The sequence below is a fragment of the Gobius niger genome (genome assembly GCF_951799975.1).
Source record: "Gobius niger genome assembly, chromosome: 6".
NCBI classification, from domain to species: domain Eukaryota; kingdom Metazoa; phylum Chordata; class Actinopteri; order Gobiiformes; family Gobiidae; genus Gobius; species Gobius niger.
In genome coordinates, this window is record NC_136857.1 from 331,994 (window position 1) to 352,372 (window position 20,379).

The window sequence follows — 20,379 nt, forward strand, 5'->3', positions numbered from 1 at the left end:
ATGTGAGTATTGTGAAACCCCTCCCACATCTGGCCGTGCTCTTTATTGAACAACACAAGAGCACAAAGACATCGAATACAGATTTTTGTTCCTCTTTTCTGACATTGGTATTTTACTTCCAACAACCTTATTTGATAACAATGTAAAGCTGCGCAAACATAAAAACTTTTCTTTCTTTTGCAAATAAAACAATATCAGTGACATGAGGCGTCTTCCCTGATGAGTCTACAACCTCAAATGTCTCAAGCTTTTAACATGCAAAAACGGATCACGGCAAACTGCAACACAACTTAAAACAGGGTTAGTTTAGAGTTTGTTAAACACACAAAACAAAAAAAGGTGCAATAAGTGCCAAACATAATGAATGAACACTTGACAAAAGTAACTTGAGACATTTGAGTTACTGCAGGAGGAAAGTCTGAAGAGTCACTCACACCATCAGCAGCTTCTCCATTTCTTCAAGGTTGTCGGTGTCAAGTTTAGTGATTTTACGATCTGGGGGAGAAATAAAAGTGTTACATCAGTGGAGCGACAGATGGATCTCGCTCTCCTCTCTCTGCGTGGTCATTTAAGCCCCTCCCTCTCCTCCCTCTGCGTGGTCATTTAAGCCCCTCCCTCTCCTCCCTCTGCATGGTCATTTAAGCCCCTCCCTCTCCTTCCTCTGCGTGGTCATTTAAGCCCCTCCCTCTCCTTCCTCTGCATGGTCACTTAAGCCCCTCCCTCTCCTTCCTCTGCGTGGTCACTTAAGCCCCTCCCTCTCCTCCCTCTGCGTGGTCATTGAAGCCCCTCCCTCTCCTTCCTCTGCCTGGTCATGTAAGCCCCTCCCTCTCCTTCCTCTGCGTGGTCACTTAAGCCCCTCCCTCTCCTCCCTCTGCGTGGTCATTGAAGCCCCTCCCTCTCCTTCCTCTGCCTGGTCATGTAAGCCCCTCCCTCTCCTCCCTCTGCGTGGTCATTGAAGCCCCTCCCTCTCCTTCCTCTGCGTGGTCATTTAAGCCCCTCCCTCTCCTCCCTCTGCGTGGTCACTTAAGCCCCTCCCTCTCCTTCCTCTGCGTGGTCATTTAAGCCCCTCCCTCTCCTTCCTCTGCGTGGTCATTAGAGGAAGCCCCTCCCTCTCCTCGGTCATTGAAGCCCCTCCCTCTCCTTCCTCTGCGTGGTCACTTAAGCCCCTCCCTCTGCGTGGTCATGTAAGCCCCTCCCTCTCCTCCCTCTGCGTGGTCATTTAAGCCCCTCCCTCTGCGTGGTCATTGAAGCCCCTCCCTCTCCTTCCTCTGCGTGGTCATTTAAGCCCCTCCCTCTGCGTGGTCATTTAAGCCCCTCCCTCTCCTTCCTCTGCCTGGTCATTGAAGCCCCTCCCTCTCCTCCCTCTGCGTGGTCATTGAAGCCCCTCCCTCTGCGTGGTCATTTAAGCCCCTCCCTCTGCGTGGTCATGTAAGCCCCTCCCTCTCCTCCCTCTGCGTGGTCATTTAAGCCCCTCCCTCTGCGTGGTCATTGAAGCCCCTCCCTCTCCTTCCTCTGCGTGGTCATTTAAGCCCCTCCCTCTGCGTGGTCATTTAAGCCCCTCCCTCTCCTTCCTCTGCCTGGTCATTGAAGCCCCTCCCTCTCCTTCCTCTGCGTGGTCATTGAAGCCCCTCCCTCTCCTCCCTCTGCGTGGTCACTTAAGCCCCTCCCTCTCCTTCCTCTGCGTGGTCATTTAAGCCCCTCCCTCTCCTTCCTCTGCGTGGTCATTAGAGGAAGCCCCTCCCTCTCCTCGGTCATTGAAGCCCCTCCCTCTCCTTCCTCTGCGTGGTCACTTAAGCCCCTCCCTCTGCGTGGTCATGTAAGCCCCTCCCTCTCCTCCCTCTGCGTGGTCATTTAAGCCCCTCCCTCTGCGTGGTCATTGAAGCCCCTCCCTCTCCTTCCTCTGCGTGGTCATTTAAGCCCCTCCCTCTGCGTGGTCATTTAAGCCCCTCCCTCTGCCCGGTCATTGAAGCCCCTCCCTCTCCTCCCTCTGCGTGGTCATTTAAGCCCCTCCCTCTCCTTCCTCTACGTAGTCATGTAAGCCCCTCCCTCTGCGTGGTCATTGAAGCCCCTCCCTCTCCTCCCTCTGCGTGGTCGTTTAAGCCCCTCCCTCTGCGTGGTCATTTAAGCCCCTCCCTCTGCGTGGTCATTTAAGCCCCTCCCTCTCCTCCCTCTGCGTGGTCATTGAAGCCCCTCCCTCTGCGTGGTCGTTTAAGCCCCTCCCTCTGCGTGGTCGTTTAAGCCCCTCCCTCTGCGTGGTCATTGAAGCCCCTCCCTCTGCGTGGTCATTTAAGCCCCTCCCTCTGCGTGGTCATGTAAGCCCCTCCCTCTCCTTCCTCTGCCTGGTCATTTAAGCCCCTCCCTCTCCGTGGTCGTTTAAGCCCCTCCCTCTGCGTGGTCACTTAAGCCCCTCCCTCTCCTCCCTCTGCGTGGTCATTTAAGCCCCTCCCTCTCCTTCCTCTGCGTGGTCACTTAAGCCCCTCCCTCTCCTTCCTCTGCGTGGTCATGTAAGCCCCTCCCTCTCCTTCCTCTCCGTGGTCATTGAAGCCCCTCCCTCTGCGTGGTCATTTAAGCCCCTCCCTCTCCTCTCCTTCCTCTGCGTGGTCACTTAAGCCCCTCCCTCTGCGTGGTCATTTAAGCCCCTCCCTCTCCTTCCTCTGCGTGGTCGTTTAAGCCCCTCCCTCTGCCTGGTCATTACCGAAGTGCCCCTCGATCTGGCGGAGCAGGTCCAGGCTGAACTCGCTGTCCACCATGTTCACGGCGAAGCCTCTCTTCCCGAAGCGTCCCGTGCGGCCGATGCGGTGCAGGTAGGTCTCGTTATCGGCGTTTCCCTCCAGGTCCATCGGGAGGTCAAAGTTCACCACGATGGACACCTGCTCCACGTCGATGCCTGCAGATCACAATCATCAGCCCCTGAGGTTTCAGACCTTTCAGACCTTAGTCCACTTTAAACGGACCAGGGTTAGTTTTGGTTTGGATTCTGCAGGTGTGAAAACAAATGAATCCTGTTGCGGATCAAGGAACCGAGACCCACTTTTTCAGGTGGTCTCGGTCCGGCTTCAAATGGACTCTGGTCCAGGTCGCTCCAGGTGTGAATCTAAACCACTGTTGATCCGAAACAACTGCGGGAACATGCGCCTTTTTGGGCTTAACAAGCCACCGTAGCAAAGCACCATGGGAAAAGTTATCCCTTCGCTAATGCTAAGGCTAATGCTAAGGCTAATGCTAATCCTGGATGGTGCTACAAACAACGAGCCGTGGACAGACCTGGAGCCTCCTGGATATTTGGGCAGATGCACTAACCCAGCTGCTAGAAAAGACACACAACTGCGTTCGTGTTCAGCGAGAAAATAAAGGGGAGGAGCTTCGAGCGTCTCCTGAAGAGCCGCGGCGTCAAAGTGGAAAAAACTTCAATGAAAGTACAGACGCATTAAAGAAGAGGAGGATCAAGACCAACAGTTTGGACATAATGGAAACAAACCGCTCAGCAGACGACCCTTCATCCACACAGAACTCCTCTTCCTCAGCTGCTCTGGGGAAGCTGAGGTTAAAGGTCAGTGGTTTAGCCTCGCACGTTTCTTTTATCATCATAGTAAGCGTCAAATATACATTTCTATTTCATTCATTGTGGTCGTTGCCGTCCAATGGGAGCCACGAGCGTCACACACGTGTCTGTGTTTAAGATATAATTCTCTTGCAAAAAGTACAGTCTGAACACGAACTGCAGCTTCTGATCCGGAACAAACGAGCGGAGCAAAGGACTGTTCTGCTCTGAATCCACCATTAGAGAGACAATACTTGATAAACCCCTTGATCCTTGATAAAGCTCCTGCACACGAGTCAAAATAAATGAACCTTAAATGGCTCTCATCTGGTCTGACGTTGGGACTCGCTGTCCATCATCCTCGAATGAAAGCCCCCCCAATAGAAGAATGAGAATCAAATAAACCCATTAGGCTGAAAATCAATACAGCACCAGACCTTTTAACAGACTATGGGAGGAGGGTCTTTTCATACTTTCCCCACAGATAAATGTTGAAGGAAGAGTTCTCTGGGAAGGCCTGAGATCCTCCTGTTGAGAACCACCGGTTTAGACAACCACCTCATACCTTTGAGAGTTTTAATAGGCTAAGTACACCTAAAACGACTGATTTAACTTCTGCATGGTCTCAGTTCTGTTTTGACACTTTTGCTAGACCCCACTTGGTACAACACAAAGGAGTTGTTTCCACACAGTACAGAGCTCTTAAAACGGTTTGCTGCGTTTCTCTTACCTCTGGAGCAGACGTTTGTCGTCACCAGCACTTTCTCTTTGCCCTCCTTGAACCTCTCGATCACTGATGCACGCTGCTCCACCGTCAGTTCTCCGCTCAGCAGCGCCACCTGATGACCCTCCTCGTTCAACTTTGAGGCCAACCAGGACGCCATCCTGCGCGTCTGAAGAATCACACCGATGTTTCTCAGCAAAATGAGCAGACAGGCTTCAAAGCAGAGCAGGACGGACTACAGGGTTAAGACCACATGTGACTCGGCCTTTCTGTGAACTTACGTGGCAGAAGATCATGGCTTGAGCAATAGTGAGGCAGGCGTACAGGCTGCAGAGAGCGTTGAACTTGTCCTCCTTTTGGGAGCAGACCACAAAGAACTGTTTGATGGTGTCCAGAGTCTCCTCCTCTCGCCTCAGTTTGATGATGTTGGGTTCAGGGACAAGGCGCTCTGCAAACCTCCACACAGAGTCCTCGAAGGTGGCGGAGAACAGCAGCATCTGGCACTCCTTTGGCAGCTGTCTGCAACGGATGTTTAGAAAACTATTGATTATTATTTTATTCTTAAAAGCTGATGTTTAAGACTGACCAAAGTCACTTGATTTTGAGATGCTTGATTATTCATTAAGAATCTGCTTTCTTTTCCTCTGCAAACAAGATGTAGCCGTCCCATCATCAAACTTTATGTTAATCCTCCTGAACGCTTGAGGACTCCTTTCATTAAATGGGGGGTATTCTGCTAAATGTACTTTTCCAGCTTTCCATCCTGTTATTCTGTCACTCCCTCATTAAAAACATGGCTGAAGTGTTGCCTTGGCACATTCACGTATTTCTGAGTAATCTGTAAAAACTCTGATGGCGGCCATTTTAGGGATAGGTTTGCCTGAGTCCTCCTAGGAACGCCCCCACCTCCTGGAGACGCCTCCGAGCTTTGGTCACCAGCCGAGTAACCAACCACTGCTCCTCAGCAGAACCCCCTCCCCACTGATGCCACAGACAGCGTGTGGAGGGGGCGTGTCTAAAGGCTCAGAGGTTCTTAAAGAGACAGAGGCCTATTTCAAGACATTCACTACAGCCATTTTGAGAGAGACATTTTATACAAGGCAGTTATTCTAATTTACTGCATTTACAGACCAACAGAAGGTTTGTCATCATTGTAGTGAGATATAGACTGGTGCTATGGGACTGACAAAAGCAGAACACCCCCTCTTTAAAGCAGAACACCCCCACTTTAAAGCAGAACACCCCCTCTTTAAATGAAATGACCGAATGAAAGAGAATGAGAAAGCCATGGTCCTTTAACCTTTTCTTTGAATGCACCGATTTCAATCCTGGAATAAACTACAGGATCATCAGATACCAAATCTCCAACACTGAACCGATACGTTTTGGATCTCACCGTAGTAAAAACATAACTTTCACCAAGATAATCTGTTGAATATGAACATGCCAATTCTGGTTTGCAAACCCTTAGCCTGGAGAATGCAATCGCTGAGTTAGTTTGACACTCCCAAGATGTCATTTTGACCAGCATCACCCAGCATCACCCAGTCACGGCTGGCACAGACACCGGATCACCCAGTACTGAAGGAAAAACTGGACACGGCAACATCTCGTTTGCAAAGGATCCATCACTTTTTCATAAACAGCGAGCCACTTCTAAGGACGTCTCATGGGATCAGTTTTGGGGTCGGTGCGTCTCGGCGTTTACCTTTGTATCCGGATGCTTTGGTCCTGATGGCCCTGAGTCGCGATCATCACATCAGCCTCGTCCAGAACAAACACTGAGATCTTTTTGGGGTCGATCACTTTGAATTTGATGCACCAGTCCATCAACGTGCCCGGAGTCCCAACAACCACCTGCTCCTCCAGCACCACCCCCCGCACAGCTAACACAAACAAACACACACAGAATAACACCAGCTCCTGCACCGCACGACAAAGGCAGTTTCTACTTCACATGTTCTTACGTCTGTTGCCGCGAACCGCGTACGCCAGTTTGACTTCAGGATAAAACTTCCCCATTTGCTTGATCACCTGACCGATTTGAAGAGCCAGCTCGTACGTGGGAGCGAGGCAAAGGCACTGAAACAACAAACACGTGTTAAAAGGTTAGTGCTAGATGTTCTGCTCCGGAGGGACAGTCTGCTGTGAAAACGTGAGATATCATGACACAAATTAAGGTTAGGGCCAGGGAAATGGTTAACCTCTTAACTCCCGCCTGAACCCAGAGGATTTTTTTCCTCACGTCATCAGATTTTTTTTGTTGGGTATTCCACTCATTTTTGTGTCACATTTTTGTCATTTTTTCGTCCATTTTTTGTCACATTTTTGTCACTTTTTTATCAATTTTTTGTCATTTTTTTGTCAATTATTTATCAATTTTTTGTGACGTTTTTGCCACTTTTTCATCATTGTTTTCGTCTCAGTTTTGTTGCCATTTTCCAGAAGCTTTTGGATTGGGGTAAAGCCAAACTGGAGAAACTGTGCTCGGTTCAGGTGGGAGTTAAGGAGTTAACATTAAGGATTATGGTTAGGATTAGGATTATTTGTATTTTTAGACAAACCAACTCATAGATCTATACAAAATTACAGCAGACCGTCCCTCCGGAGCAGACGATCTAGCACTAACCGTGTTAAAACTATGCAGAAAACTTGGAATGGAACGTGTGCGGGATAAACACATTGTTGTTTGGAAGAGTTCCCGTGGTTAACCCATTAACCATTACAAAACTGCTCAACAGTAAAAGCATTTTGCTCAGTTAAGTAGTGTCTAATTTGCTGTGGCAGTTAATACACTTGCAATAAATGTTTGCACCACCAGAGACCGCCAGAGCGCTTCCAAACATTTGTATTGTCCACAAGAAGTCGTCCAGTTTATCCAATATGAAGCAGGGAGGGGAGCTTAGATATACTTCAAGCATAACTTATGTTGTTACACCAACTCAACAGCATCATGGATGAGGCACCGTGGGTCGCATAAGAATCCACCTTGAGAAGTTTCCTGATGACTTCTGAACAATCACATATTGATCCAATGACTAAATAGAGTCTACCTGTGTGTGATCTACTGTCAGCTCAGATACAGCTGCTGTGTGATGGTCTCAGAGGTCTGTTAGAGACTATTGTGGAGCAGAAGCTTCATGAAGTCCAAGAACACACCAGACTAGTCCAGGATAAAGTTATTGACAAGTAAAAAACTGGGTTAGATTATAAAAAGATCTCTCAAAGTACAGTTAAAGGATTAGGCCACCATTTTTACAGACTGAGATGAGTTCTTACCTTAGACAAGTTGATGCATGACTGTTTGTCTTTGTGCGTGCGCTCAAACAAATAGACCAAAGACGTTGTTAGCATGTAGCCTCTCGCAGCATATTCCTATAGCTCCAGACTTTACAGCGCGGACGTCGATAGGGCCCCTTTTTATCCGTATGTTTCATTTTGTGCCACTAGACCTGTATTTAAATAGCGAAAACCCCAGTTTGGAGGAAAACAGGAATCTGCTGGGAGAGGCTAAAGGCTATGAACGTCTGTGGTCTATTTGAGTGACTGAGCACACGCACAGAGACCTGACAGTGATGCATCAACTCGTCTAAGCTCAGGTAAGAACAGATCTCAGCAGGGTTAGGTTATGGAAAGAGTATGGCTAAACTTACTGACCGAACAAGGACAGCACTGACCACAGCTGTTACCGACATGATGACCCTGGATGAACTGCAGAGACACAGCTCAGATCTGTGCAGTTTACGACTAACAGTTGTTCTGTGTATAAGTTCCCACCTCAGCTGTTTACTTATAGAATTGTAATTTTGGCTTGATCTGGACCCCTGCACCTGACCAACTGCAGAAACCCTAATCTCTGTAATGAGGTGTTTTTCCTTTTATCCCGAGCCGTGTATTTAGAAACCAGGACATGGTGTGACTATTGTTTTTGGAATAATACAGACTTGTGAATACTCTTGATCCCATCTCACTTATACCCTGTACCTGTGTCCACTTGTTGGCTGGGTTGACGTGGCTGAGCATGGCCAGGGAAAACGCTGCCGTTTTGCCGGTTCCTGACTGTGACTGAGCAATCAGATTCTGAGGACTGGGGAAAACACGTTAACAATCAATTACACAGCAGTTTAAGTTCCTTCATTTTGCCTTTTGGAAAAACATTAAAGACAAAACTATTTCACAGCTGGCTTGAAAGTCCAGAAGACAAATTGTTTTAACTGCATGTTTTGACAATGCAGCCAACCATTTGTGTACAAACACTCTCCATGAAGCAGTTTCAGATGAACATGAAACTCACGGTTGAGCCAACATCATCGGCAAAGCGTTCTCCTGGATCCGAGACGGTCTGTTGAAGCCCATGCTGTAAATCCCATCCAGCAGCTCTTTCTTTCTGAGGGTCAAAAAGTCTCATTATTAGCAAAACATTGAATCCACTTAAGAAACGTCTGACAATATTTCAGAAGATGTAATTTAAAGTCTTCATCTGGACTGGGTTATTTGAGCTGAGAACGGCTTCTTCTTGCTCAAACACCAAAAGTAAAGACAAATAACATCCTCAAATCAAACAACCCAGTCCAGTTGACAACTTTGAAATCCTTTACTATGATGACAAGGAGAGGCCTGAGTTTAAAATGATGACCCTGGTATTTCATGAGGTGGCTTGGTCCGAAACGTCACAATGTAAAGTCGGGCCTATTGTCCGGTCCGGATTATAGTGTCGTTTTGTGAAGCTTCAGAGAAAAACAGGTTTTTCTCATTGAAGGGACGACACAAACTTAACAAAGGCAAAGCAATTACAAATAGTACTAATAAAATCAGTCAAATCATCAAAATGTGGCACCGTTCAAATCGACACAGATGTGGTTGTTGTAAATGGGTTATTTAAGTAAAGTTGACTAAAGCCCTATTCGCACAGATAAGCATTATCCAGGGCAGTGGTTCTCAACCTGGGGGTCGGGACCCCCAAGGGGGTCGCGAGACAAATTTGGGGAGTCGCCAGATCATTTAGATAAAATTTACATATTTTCATTAGCATATAATCAAATGTTTTATTGTAGCATGTGTTTGCTACTTTACCAGAGTACCATTATTTGATCATAGTTTGATGAATTTTATTTCAGCCATTTGTTTTTTTAATTGTTTTTTAAGAATTATGTCGGCTAATGTTCCTGTTTTTCACGGTATGACCCGGGTGGGGGGTCACAAACCACTTTACTTGTTTTAATGGGGGTCGCGGCTCCAAAAGGTTGAGAACCACTGATCTAGGGACCCCATATAATGAAGGCAAGGCAAGGCAACTTTATTTATACCGCGCATTTCGTACACAAGGCAACTCAATGCGCCTCAATGAACCTCTGCTTTTTATGTGGCGCATCTGCACAGAATAACTGAAGCCTGAGATTCTTACAGACGTCTCCTGGATGTGACGTCAAAGCGCTCCTTTCTGAGGTCATTTGTAACATTAATTTTCCCCTGAATGACTTTGTGAACAATTGTTGGTAAAAGGTGTTTAAGCGTTGGTTGTGAATGTGTGGTTAAAGTGACATAAACTCAGCTCAGCCTGGCTCTCTCTAAAGCGCATCTACATGCAAATCACTGCGTGGTTTCCCTTCGCATTTCACCTTTAAAGCAGCCTTTTACTGCCACTAAAACGCCAACATGATGCAGCTAATGTCGGAGCTGAGATGCATGGACTTTGGATAAAACACAAAACACAGAAAGGAGAGAGAGGGTCAATCACGCACACTGGAACCGCTGACCGTCGCCCCGCTCGCCCTCTGCGTTTCTTAAACATCAAGTTGAAATATTAAGCTGTATTATTTGTAATATTGAAATCTGAGGCTTAATATTGACGAGCAGAGGACGCTCTGAAGAACTCGTCCTTTGAGACTTTCACGCACGAGTTGCAAAATTTGTGTTTTATGATTGTGTTTTGAAATTATGTTTAGTTTAGCTCAGTTTATTCTGCAATCTCTGATTATTCCTCATTCAAATAACTGGCCTAAATCTCAACAAAACAAATGCATTGAGATGTTTTTTTTTCCAATGCTGTTCGTCAAAAAAACTAGTACAATTATTCCTAACAAAACGACAGATTTAAAGCCTCTAATGCGCCTCCATCGTCATCAAAGTAAATACAAATGTGCAAAAAAGCCCAATCATGAGTCGGATCCAGCTCATTTCTGTCCTACTCACAGACAGGCCTGTTCGCATTGGATATGTTTTATCACAGCACCTCGGAGTTTAGCAAACTATAGTAGGTGAATCAAGGGGGAATTTTTACTTGGCAAATCATGGACACGGCGCATTCGCACAGGATCAACATCACAGACATTCTCCGTGATTATTACAGATTGCATGTGGTCCCAGGTAAAACTAATCCCGTGCGAATAGAGCTGACAGAAAACCGCCGAGTAGGATCCAGGATTCCACAGTGAAATCCTTTAGCTGTACTTGCACCACAAACACAATGTTAAAGATGAGACATAAAAACTCACAGCCGGAGCTCCTCGAACGTCTTGACGGAGAACAGGGGGGAGTTGGGGTCTCGCTGCAGCACCTCCACCTGGTTTCTGTTCCTCACCAAAGAGTGTCGGATCAGTTTATTGAATAAACTCTGCTCCGCGAGGTCGATCTTATCCCCCTCCGCCTCCCAGCTACCACTGCTATTGACATCTCCAGGGTTCAAAGACTCGCCTGGAAGGATGTTTCCTTTGGAGGAGGAAAGAAAAACAAAACTAAAATAGTCATATCAGAGAATACAGGCTGTGCACTGAGAAGACAATGTGGTTTTCTCACCCAGCTTAACATAAGCAGTGACGGAATTTGGGACTGTACAACATGAAAAAGTGTAATATTCTAGAACTATATTGCAATAACAATATGTTACTAAACCCTTTCAGCATGTTATGTTCCATTATTAGCAGGCAGAACTAAAACGAGGCCAAAACACCAGTAAATTGAGGCCGTTTTCACCCATGTTGGAGCGCCTTGTAGGTCCCCCTGAGACCACCCTAAATCCAACTTAATTTAGTCCATAGTTCAGTCCGTGTTCACTCGCGCCTGCACCAAACATCGCACCATCAGCCACGTTATTCCCATGACAACGCACATGTACCAGCGACACACGCCTGATGCTGCGTAAATGTGCTTTAATCGGTTTCACTGCAGCAGGAAGGGAAAGACGGGCAGAACAGAGACCTACTTTTATTTAACCACTGCAAAAAGTAAATATCAAGCATTGTCTTAAATGACTGGAACTGAGGAAATGTTTCTTGTTTTGAGCGGTTTTCACTAATTTAGACACTTTTCCTGATCGGACCGAGTTTCCTTTGCTTGTTTGAGGACATTTCAGACCAGTTCTAGGGTAAATCTCGCTTGAAATAAGAAAGTAAAATTGCCAATGAGATAAGACCAAAGAAAATGACCTGAAATAAGGACGAAATGTATCGAAACGAGTCAGAAACATCTCAGAACAAGTGAAATAATCCAGGACAAATGCCCAACAACTTCTTAACCAGTCAAAACAACAAAAAAATGGATTATTGTGCTCAAATCGAGATGTTTATACTGATCTAGTTAAATACTTTCTGCAGTGAAGTGGATCGATTTTGCCTGGTCAGAGCAGTAATCCAAACGTCCTCAGGCAGTGTGTATTCATGGTTTCGTCACGCAAACAGGAGGCATCAAAGCCAGAATAGTTCAGCGTAGGTCGGCCGCTTTCACACACAGAACTCAGAAGCACACGCAGGACCACAGCTCAGGCTGCTCCAAGACCTCCTGTTCCAGCCGCACTCAGGGCGGCTCAGGCTGCTCCGAGACCTCCTGTTCCAGCCGCACTCGGAGCGGCTGGAACAGGAGGTCTTGGAGCAGCCTGAGCCGCTCCGAGACCTCCTGTTCCAGCCGCACTCAGAGCACTTTAGCAGCGGTTGGATTCACACTGAACCAAAAGTGCCGTTCTCGGCCGAAAGCCCATTTAGATCGACCTAACTAGAGCCTGTGTTTTAGACTGTCAGCAAACAATGTGTAAATCTCACATCATATGGAAAACGTCAGTGCTTATATAAGACACAGTGGCCTCTGTAGACACCGTTTTACCATTTGTGTGATAATAATTTGGCGATAATGTGAAGCCCTTCTGTAAACCTATACTTGGACAGACCTCAGACATCTCAGACCTCAGACCTCAGACCTCAGACCTCAGACCTCAGACCTCAGACCTCAGACCTCAGACCTCAGACCTCAGGCACCTCAGACCTCAGGCATCTCAGACCTCAGGCATCTCAGACCTCAGGCATCTCAGACCTCAGGCACCTCAGACCTGGGCAAGGCCCGGGGGCCAGATGCGACCGGCCTAGCTCTTTAATCCGGCTCCCAAAACATGTCCAAGCCCGGCATGCATTGCCTAATTAGGGGATAACGCTAATGTTTTAATGGACATAAAGAAGGATAATGCACAACTGCTGCTATTTTGCTTTTATTACAGTCTATTTGAGAATGGTTTGATTGGCAACTGGTCTGGCCCTCCTGGTAAGTTAAAACCCACCGTGGCCCTGCCCTGCATCAGAAGGTTTGCCCGTACAGGTGTCTGAAGGAGACATGTCGTGTTTACTGAGACTCTAAAGCTTCCAGAACATTTGCTTGTACAATCTTAGAAGAGTAAATGTCATAATCAAACACAAATACCTGGCAAATAATCCAGGCCATTTCCCTTTAGCATTTATGGCTGTAGATTTCCACAAATGTGACAAGCGCGTGCGTGTTTACCGTTTATATCCGGGGTCAGCTTTGGGGGGACGCTGGGCGGGACACTGACTCGTCCACTGACTCGTCCGCTGAGTCTTCCACTGCCTTTATTTGTAAACTGTCACATAAAAGAAAAAGTTTAAGCGCATTGACATTTATTTTTTCCAGCAATAACTGTACAAATGTAATGAATGAAATTGCTATAGAGTTCGGGAATGTCCACAGTTACCATGGAGATCCGCCATCTTTGCAGCTGTTAGCATACATTTCCATTGACTAACATTAGCTAAAAACAGTATAAAAAGTTGAGATAAACCAGTGGAACGACTCCGTTAGCTGCTGAGTTACTGCCGGTAAATACATCTAACTCACTGTGGTCTCCAAGTGTTTTTAATGTGAACAATAACTCCAGTATTTTAACTTTTAAAATCTCCATTAGTTTACAATTGCTGCTAATCCCATAATTCTTAGCGATATGACGTCACATTCCCGAACTCTATAGCTTCAAATGCACGTGTGGCACAAACAGACCGGTTTAAAATGTACTCTTTGAACTGAACGTGCAAATCGTGCAACGTGAGGAAAACGTGATATTTCTGAAAGATACTTTACGCATTTGTCAACACTAATAATATAACCACCTGTGGCGCGTGAGCTAGCGTTAGCACGTGGCTACGACGCTTTGCTAATCCTCACCAGTTGATCCAAAAGTCTCACCTTTATCGGTTCCGTTGTGGCTTCCTGAACGTCAACTGCGACCGCCCACGACTCAGACATGTTAGAGCGGTTTAAAAGTACGACTTAAGCCAGTAATGTAAACGCTGTCCGAGTAACTAGCCTGAGAGCGGCTCAGCCAACCTGCTCCACTGACGGTGAACTACTGCACGCGCGGCTGCGTTACGCTGCGTTACGATGCGGTCCGGAGCGCACGTGCCGCCACGCACCACGCACGTCAACTGAGACCGCCATCTTGGAATTCGAAAGGTTTTTTAATTAATTTATTTATTTTTTATTGAAATGTTGCGCATACATTCCATAAAAAACACGAGGTCATTTGTGCAAAATAGTAAATACATCAAACTGGCCAGGGGGAAGGAAAACAACAACAACAACCAGATTTCAATGGTTAACAGCCTTTCTGTTAGTACATGGCTCAACGCTTTTTATATACATATCAAGTTCTTTTTGAAAAACATAAAATACAGGGGCTTTGTTTGCTAATTTACACTTACACAGCATATAAATAATATAAATATAAATAATGGTTAGGTTAACAATAAACAGGACTCATTAAGTCACTTGTAAAGAACCCAAGAGCAACATGCTCATAATACATTTTATAAGTGTTGCATAACTTAGACACAAAAAGACATGGGACGTCTTTCCAAAATGTCTGAATGACTGAACAGGTCCAAAATAAATGAGAAACAGTTTCTGGATCCACGAAACGTGCAACTAATGTCCAAGTTGAGTTGAATCTTCTTAAAAACTGTTTTACCGGTAAAACTTGTGAACAATTTTGAAGGAGATTTATTATATTTTATAAAAGATCAGTCAGAGATAGTGATTGTTTTGAAACCAAAACATGCGTGTATACCTATTGTATTAATATTTGTCCTTGAATACAAAAGAAGCAGGAACAGCCGAGCAGGTATAACCCGAGTGTCTGCACTGCTGGGCTGTCCCTTTCCAACCTGGCCCCCCACATGCACGTACGTCACACGTGCACTGCTACAATGATGTTTCAACCCTTACAAGACAAAAACATGTTTGTATTCTGGAGTGCAATGTTTCATTTGTTTTTCTCTCTCCTTTTCCCCAGGAGGAGATCAAGATCACATGACCTCTGGACGCCGAACACCCTTGATAACCGCTTGATAAGGTCAAACTTAAATGCATTTTTAAATAGTTAAAAAAGGTACCTATGAAATTCCACAGTTATAATGGAGATCTGCCATCTTTGCAGCTGTTAGCATACATTTCTATTGACTAACATTAGCTAGAAACAGTATAAAAAGTGGAGAACAAAGCAGTGGAACGACTCCGTTAGCTGCTGAGTTACTGCTGGTAAATACATCTAACTCACTATGAACAATAACTCCAGTATTGTAGCTTTTAAAATCTCCATTAGTTTACAATGGCTGCTAATCCCATAATGCTTAGCGATATGACATCACATTCCCGAACTCTATTCTGGAGTGCGATGATTCCTTTTCCCCAGGAGGAGATCAGGATCACCATATTATAAGGTCAAACTTAAACGCGTTTTTAAATGGTTAAAAAAGGTAAAAAAGCCTTTGAGAAACAGCCACTGACACATTAAAACCGTCGCCTTTGTGGAAGGTGCCGATATTTGCCTTTCGACACACACAAGTGATAAACATGTGTCAGTTGTGTGTGTTGCTCAGTGGCGACATAGTTTTTTTTGTGTGTTTTTTTTTTGATCGATTAGCTTGTCCAATGGCCACTGGCTGTTCTGCTTTTTAGCGACAACACTAGGGGCCGCCATTGCTCCACCATTGTTGTAGTACCTCCATATCGCCGCTAGTTTCCCATTGGAATGCATTAGACTTTACACACGTGAAAAACCTACTTTAGAGGCTGGTCCCTAATTTTCTTAAACTTCCTACAGCGAGATGTTCCTCCTGTGATAACGCTGGGTTAGTAACATTAAAGGGACCAGGCTGGTTTTGTAAGAAAACATTAAGAAATCTCGCGCTAATGAGGGTCGGACTGTTAGCATTGGAGCAGCGCGAGCTACACGTCACGCAAGGGCGGAGTCTACAGTGAAGATCCCGCCCCTATGCCCTTTTTAGGAACATGCTTGGTCAGAGCTGGGGAGGGGGAGTCTGTAAACCTGCCATGACTTCCCCCACGAGCGTAGTCATTGTGGGGGGAGTGAGCAGGAGACGTCTATTCTTTTTAACGGTCTTTGACGAGGACATGTTCCAAACTAAGGAGTTACTTGAATCTTGGATCATCTTATTCAGTGAATAGTAAACAACCCATGAGTTACATGCCGTTTTATCTGAGCTCATAATCAGACAAAATTAGCAATTGAGATTCTGCGTGTGATGTCATAACATAACATAACAAGATATAGGCATATAGAGTAGAAAGTCCACTCAAATTGTGTTGCTGTTCAAGGTAATATATCTGTCTTTAAAGCCACACTGCGTTACATTTCACCCTCTAAATGGAAGGAAATACGCTTGTTATTTGATTTCACTGTTGTCATTGCTGTGAGCAACTCAAACTTATTTCTTATTTATTTCAAGGATGGCCCCGTTGAGATGAACCATCTCTTTTTCAAGGGGGTCCTGAACACAAAATAACAAAACCTAGCAAGTATTGTCACATATATACAACAGTCACATACACATAACAACATAACATCACAAGGTCTCATGTCTTGCTCCCCATCCCCACCCACCCCCCCCACCAATGTCCTCCACTTTCAATACAAAACAATATTAACAAAAGGTATAAAGAGAAAATAAAATAACACAAGAAGAGAGATAATAGTAACTTGAAACTTGTAACTTCAACTTGACTAAAGGCAACCAAATATGACCTTTAAATAGGTTAGGTCCTCATCCAAATATTTTTTTGGATTACCCACTGCCAAAATAGGGGTGGTCTACAGTCTATAGCAGGGGTGTCCAAACTTTTTTCATGGGGGGCCACATATTGGAGCGTACACGGGGTAAAGGGCCATGGGTCGGTGGTTAGTTCCACGAAACCTTCGAGTAGCAGAGGTTTAAATTGTGCCTCATGCCTTTATTTATGCTTAAAACCTTAATGCAGCTCTGTCTCACAATAAAATGCTCGTTTTTAGGTTAGAATTGTGTAGAATTATTACATATTAAATAAAAAGGACCATCTCTGATGATGTGAACCGATTCAGCAAGCAGCCCGAGGGCCACCAAAAATTGGTCTGAGGGCCACATTTGGCCCACGGGCCGCACTTTGGACACCCCTGGTCTATAGTCTGTCTAGCAGGTCATCAGGAGCATGTTTTGTATTGCTGGCCACAGTGGAATCCTGAATGTTCTGCAGTGTGTAGTTGTGTATTCCCTCTCACATTGACTGAGGCTGCAGATGTGTCTAGGACTGATGTGCAGAGACAAGACAGCAGGAGAAAGGGTGAGGGAGTTATCCAGGCAGGTGGAAGGGTGAGGGAGTTATCCAGGCAGGTGGAAGGGTGAGGGAGTCATCCAGGCAGGTGGAAGGGTGAGGGAGTTATCCAGGCAGGTGGAAGGGTGAGGGAGTCATCCAGGCAGGTGGAAGGGTGAGGGAGTTATCCAGGCAGGTGGAAGGGTGAGGGAGTCATCCAGGCAGGTGGAAGGGTGAGGGAGTCATCCAGGCAGGTGGAAGGGTGAGGGAGTTATCCAGGCAGGTGGAAGGGTGAGGGAGTCATCCAGGCAGGAGTAAGGGTGAGGGAGTCATCCAGGCAGGTGGAAGGGTGAGGGAGTTATCCAGGCAGGTGGAAGGGTGAGGGAGTCATCCAGGCAGGTGGAAGGGTGAGGGAGTTATTAAGGCAGGTGGAAGGGTGAGGGAGTCATCCAGGCAGGTGGAAGGGTGAGGGAGTTATTAAGGCAGGTGGAAGGGTGAGGGAGTCATCCAGGCAGGTGGAAGGGTGAGGGAGTCATCCAGGCAGGTGGAAGGGTGAGGGAGTTATCCAGGCAGGTGGAAGGGTGAGGGAGTCATCCAGGCAGGTGGAAGGGTGAGGGAGTCATCCAGGCAGGTGGAAGGGTGAGGGAGTCATCCAGGCAGGAGAAAGGGTGAGGGAGTCATCCAGGCAGGTGGAAGGGTGAGGGAGTCATCCAGGCAGGTGGAAGGGTGAGGGAGTCATCCAGGCAGGTGGAAGGGTGAGGGAGTCATCCAGGCAGGTGGAAGGGTGAAACAGGCCTAGAAAAATCCCCACTAGCGCTCGACCACAATGAACGGTAGCCTACGTATTCCACAGTCATGATTGTAGACATGTAGACAAAGTGTTCCACAGAGACTGTGGCAGCTCTACAGTTCACCCGGTGCGTTGTTAGTCTGTGATTGAGAAGCAGATTGGGTCGGGAAGCAGTCGTGTGGGGAGCGCTCTGACAGACTTTTATTGGCTGGAGGTTAATTCAATTTGGAGGCGGATGTGGGGATTTTCAGCCAAGCCTCCCACGGCAGCTTCCACACGATGACAGGGAGACACAGAGCGCGAGAGAGCGGCGCCGCGAGAGGAGGAAAATGACAAAACAGATTTTATAAACACATATTAATTGTCATGGTAACCTCGCCGCTGAAAAACAGACGGATCAAACCGAATGATCGCAACACACTGTCAGCCGCACGCCCACGCCGCATTTAAAATATTAAGGGCTTAGAGACCACAGCAGGGAGACAGTAAAACCAACAATGACTTGGAAGTAATAAATAGGGGAGGGAGGGAGGGAGAGAGAGGGAGCTGCACAATGGCCGAGTGGATGTTTTGTTGCAGAGCATTAGAGACACAACATTGCCTCCCTGGATGTCGTGAGTTTGAGTCCAGGGAATGTCTCTCCCTGTTTTCTCAGCTCATTTTCATGGGGTTTGAGAGCCGCTGTAAAATAATGGGAAAAATACGTGTAACATGGTAGAACTGGATCCTCCTGCACTGCCTCTTTTTGAGTGTGTTTTTCCTTGTTTGCTGTGGGCCAATGGTTTAATCTAATTATTTGGCGGGTGTGAAGAGGTGGGGCCACCTTTTAAAAACTAACTGAACCTTTTCTTCTCCCTCATTCACTCCTGTTGTCCTGTGTCCAGCCGGGGTCCAGGTCCGTCTGAAGACCAGTCGGCCGCTCTGCAGGGGGAACGCTGGGGTCTCGCCCACGCCCAGCACTTTTTTTCTCAATATCTGCTGTGACTGTGTCTGTGGTGAATTAATGAATATCGAACAAAAAAAGTCACAGCTCTTGCAAAATGCCAAAGTCTGACAAGCTTTCATTTCTTTAATTGTTTGTGCAAAATGAAAGGTTTCAGGGTTTGTTCCACCCATTGCGCGGTATTCACCTTATTCCGGAGGCTCGCGTGGGCGTCGCCATGAATTGTGCCCGCCCCTTTTCTCCTATGTGTTAACATGGGGCCGGAGAAGTCCACATAAAATCAGTGACTACAGGAAAACAAAGCCGTTTTCAGGCCGACAGAGAAACGCTGCAGTGTCGACATGTCGGTGCAAATGAACATCGGACATTTTACACAAATCAATCGATCGGTTTGAGCGGAGAATATTTTCCCTCGTTCTCCGTTAAAATGAACGGGCTTCGCGCTCGACCGGAAGTGTCTGGACAACGAGGTGCCGAGACAACGCAAAAAGAGGCAAAAGTGGGCGGGGCGGAATAAGGTGAATAGATGTATTGTCTAATTTACTGTGGCACAGTGACAGAATTAATGTTACTATTACTGTATTGTTCTTTTAGTAAACCAGAAGGTTTGTTTACCTGCTTTACTCGTTTCTATCACTTCCTGTGATCTTCCTCAGTGGCGTCACCTGGTGGTGGAGGTGACGTGTCGTCGACAACATCCATCATCAAGACTGGAAATGTGATGTCATATATGAAACCCCCATGCCCATGCAACAACACACATGTGGGGGAGACAGGGAGATCCTTCAGCACATGCAAGAAAGAACACGAGAAGGAATGTGAAAAGGAGTCAGCCAAAAGACAAACAAGGGCAATAAAAGAACAAGCACTGCAAGAAAATCTCACATCAGCCATATCAGACCATCAAGAGGGAGAACCACATCATGAACTGGGACAGGGTCATCTGTGCCCAAAGTAACATCAGGAAACGTGCACCAACATCTATGAACCGGGACGAGGGAGCTACACCTTATCCCACACCTGGGAGGCCGTCCCGGAGAAGGCGCCTGTCAGTCGGGGACAAGAGGTCACCAGTTGACACAGGAAGTGATCGAAACTAGTAAAGCAGGTAAACAAACCCTCTGTCTTACCAAAAGAACAATACAGTAATAAATCAAAGAACCTTTTACAAAACAGAAACATTTTCTTTAAAATGTCTGCTCACCCAAACCGCCACCAAAATGAAAGCCATTCTTGTATTAGTCGCATAGTTTTCAGTTTTTCTCTAATGATATTGCCCCTAGACGCGTTAACAATGCGAATCTTGGTTTTAAAGCATATATTGCAAATGTAATGGCAATGCAACATTTTTTTGGTAAATGGATAACCATGAGCTTTCCCATAATATTACAATAAATATCTCTTACTATGTGGTTCAACTTCATACTGTCTTTTTGCACTGAACCTTGGATGTTGTAAAAACCCTGATTACTTCCATCTGCTGCTCTCTGCCTTCAAGTACATCTCCAGGCCATCATTAATGA

The 20,379-nt window shown here is 46.2% G+C and overlaps 1 protein-coding gene across 1 annotated transcript; it reads right to left on the bottom strand.

Moving 5' to 3' along the window:
• Nucleotides 1–430: 430 nt before the first annotated feature.
• Nucleotides 431–13,784, bottom strand: ddx19a (DEAD-box helicase 19a; the record flags this gene model as incomplete). Its single annotated transcript, XM_079558353.1, has 11 exons — nucleotides 431–495; nucleotides 2,696–2,887; nucleotides 4,272–4,434; nucleotides 4,547–4,784; nucleotides 5,974–6,151; nucleotides 6,233–6,347; nucleotides 8,250–8,352; nucleotides 8,560–8,652; nucleotides 10,760–10,973; nucleotides 13,029–13,125; nucleotides 13,725–13,784. 11 exons carry the CDS (start codon nucleotides 13,782–13,784, stop codon nucleotides 431–433), a joined length of 1,518 nt encoding a protein of 505 aa, XP_079414479.1.
• Between the last annotated feature and the right edge of the window lie 6,595 nt (nucleotides 13,785–20,379).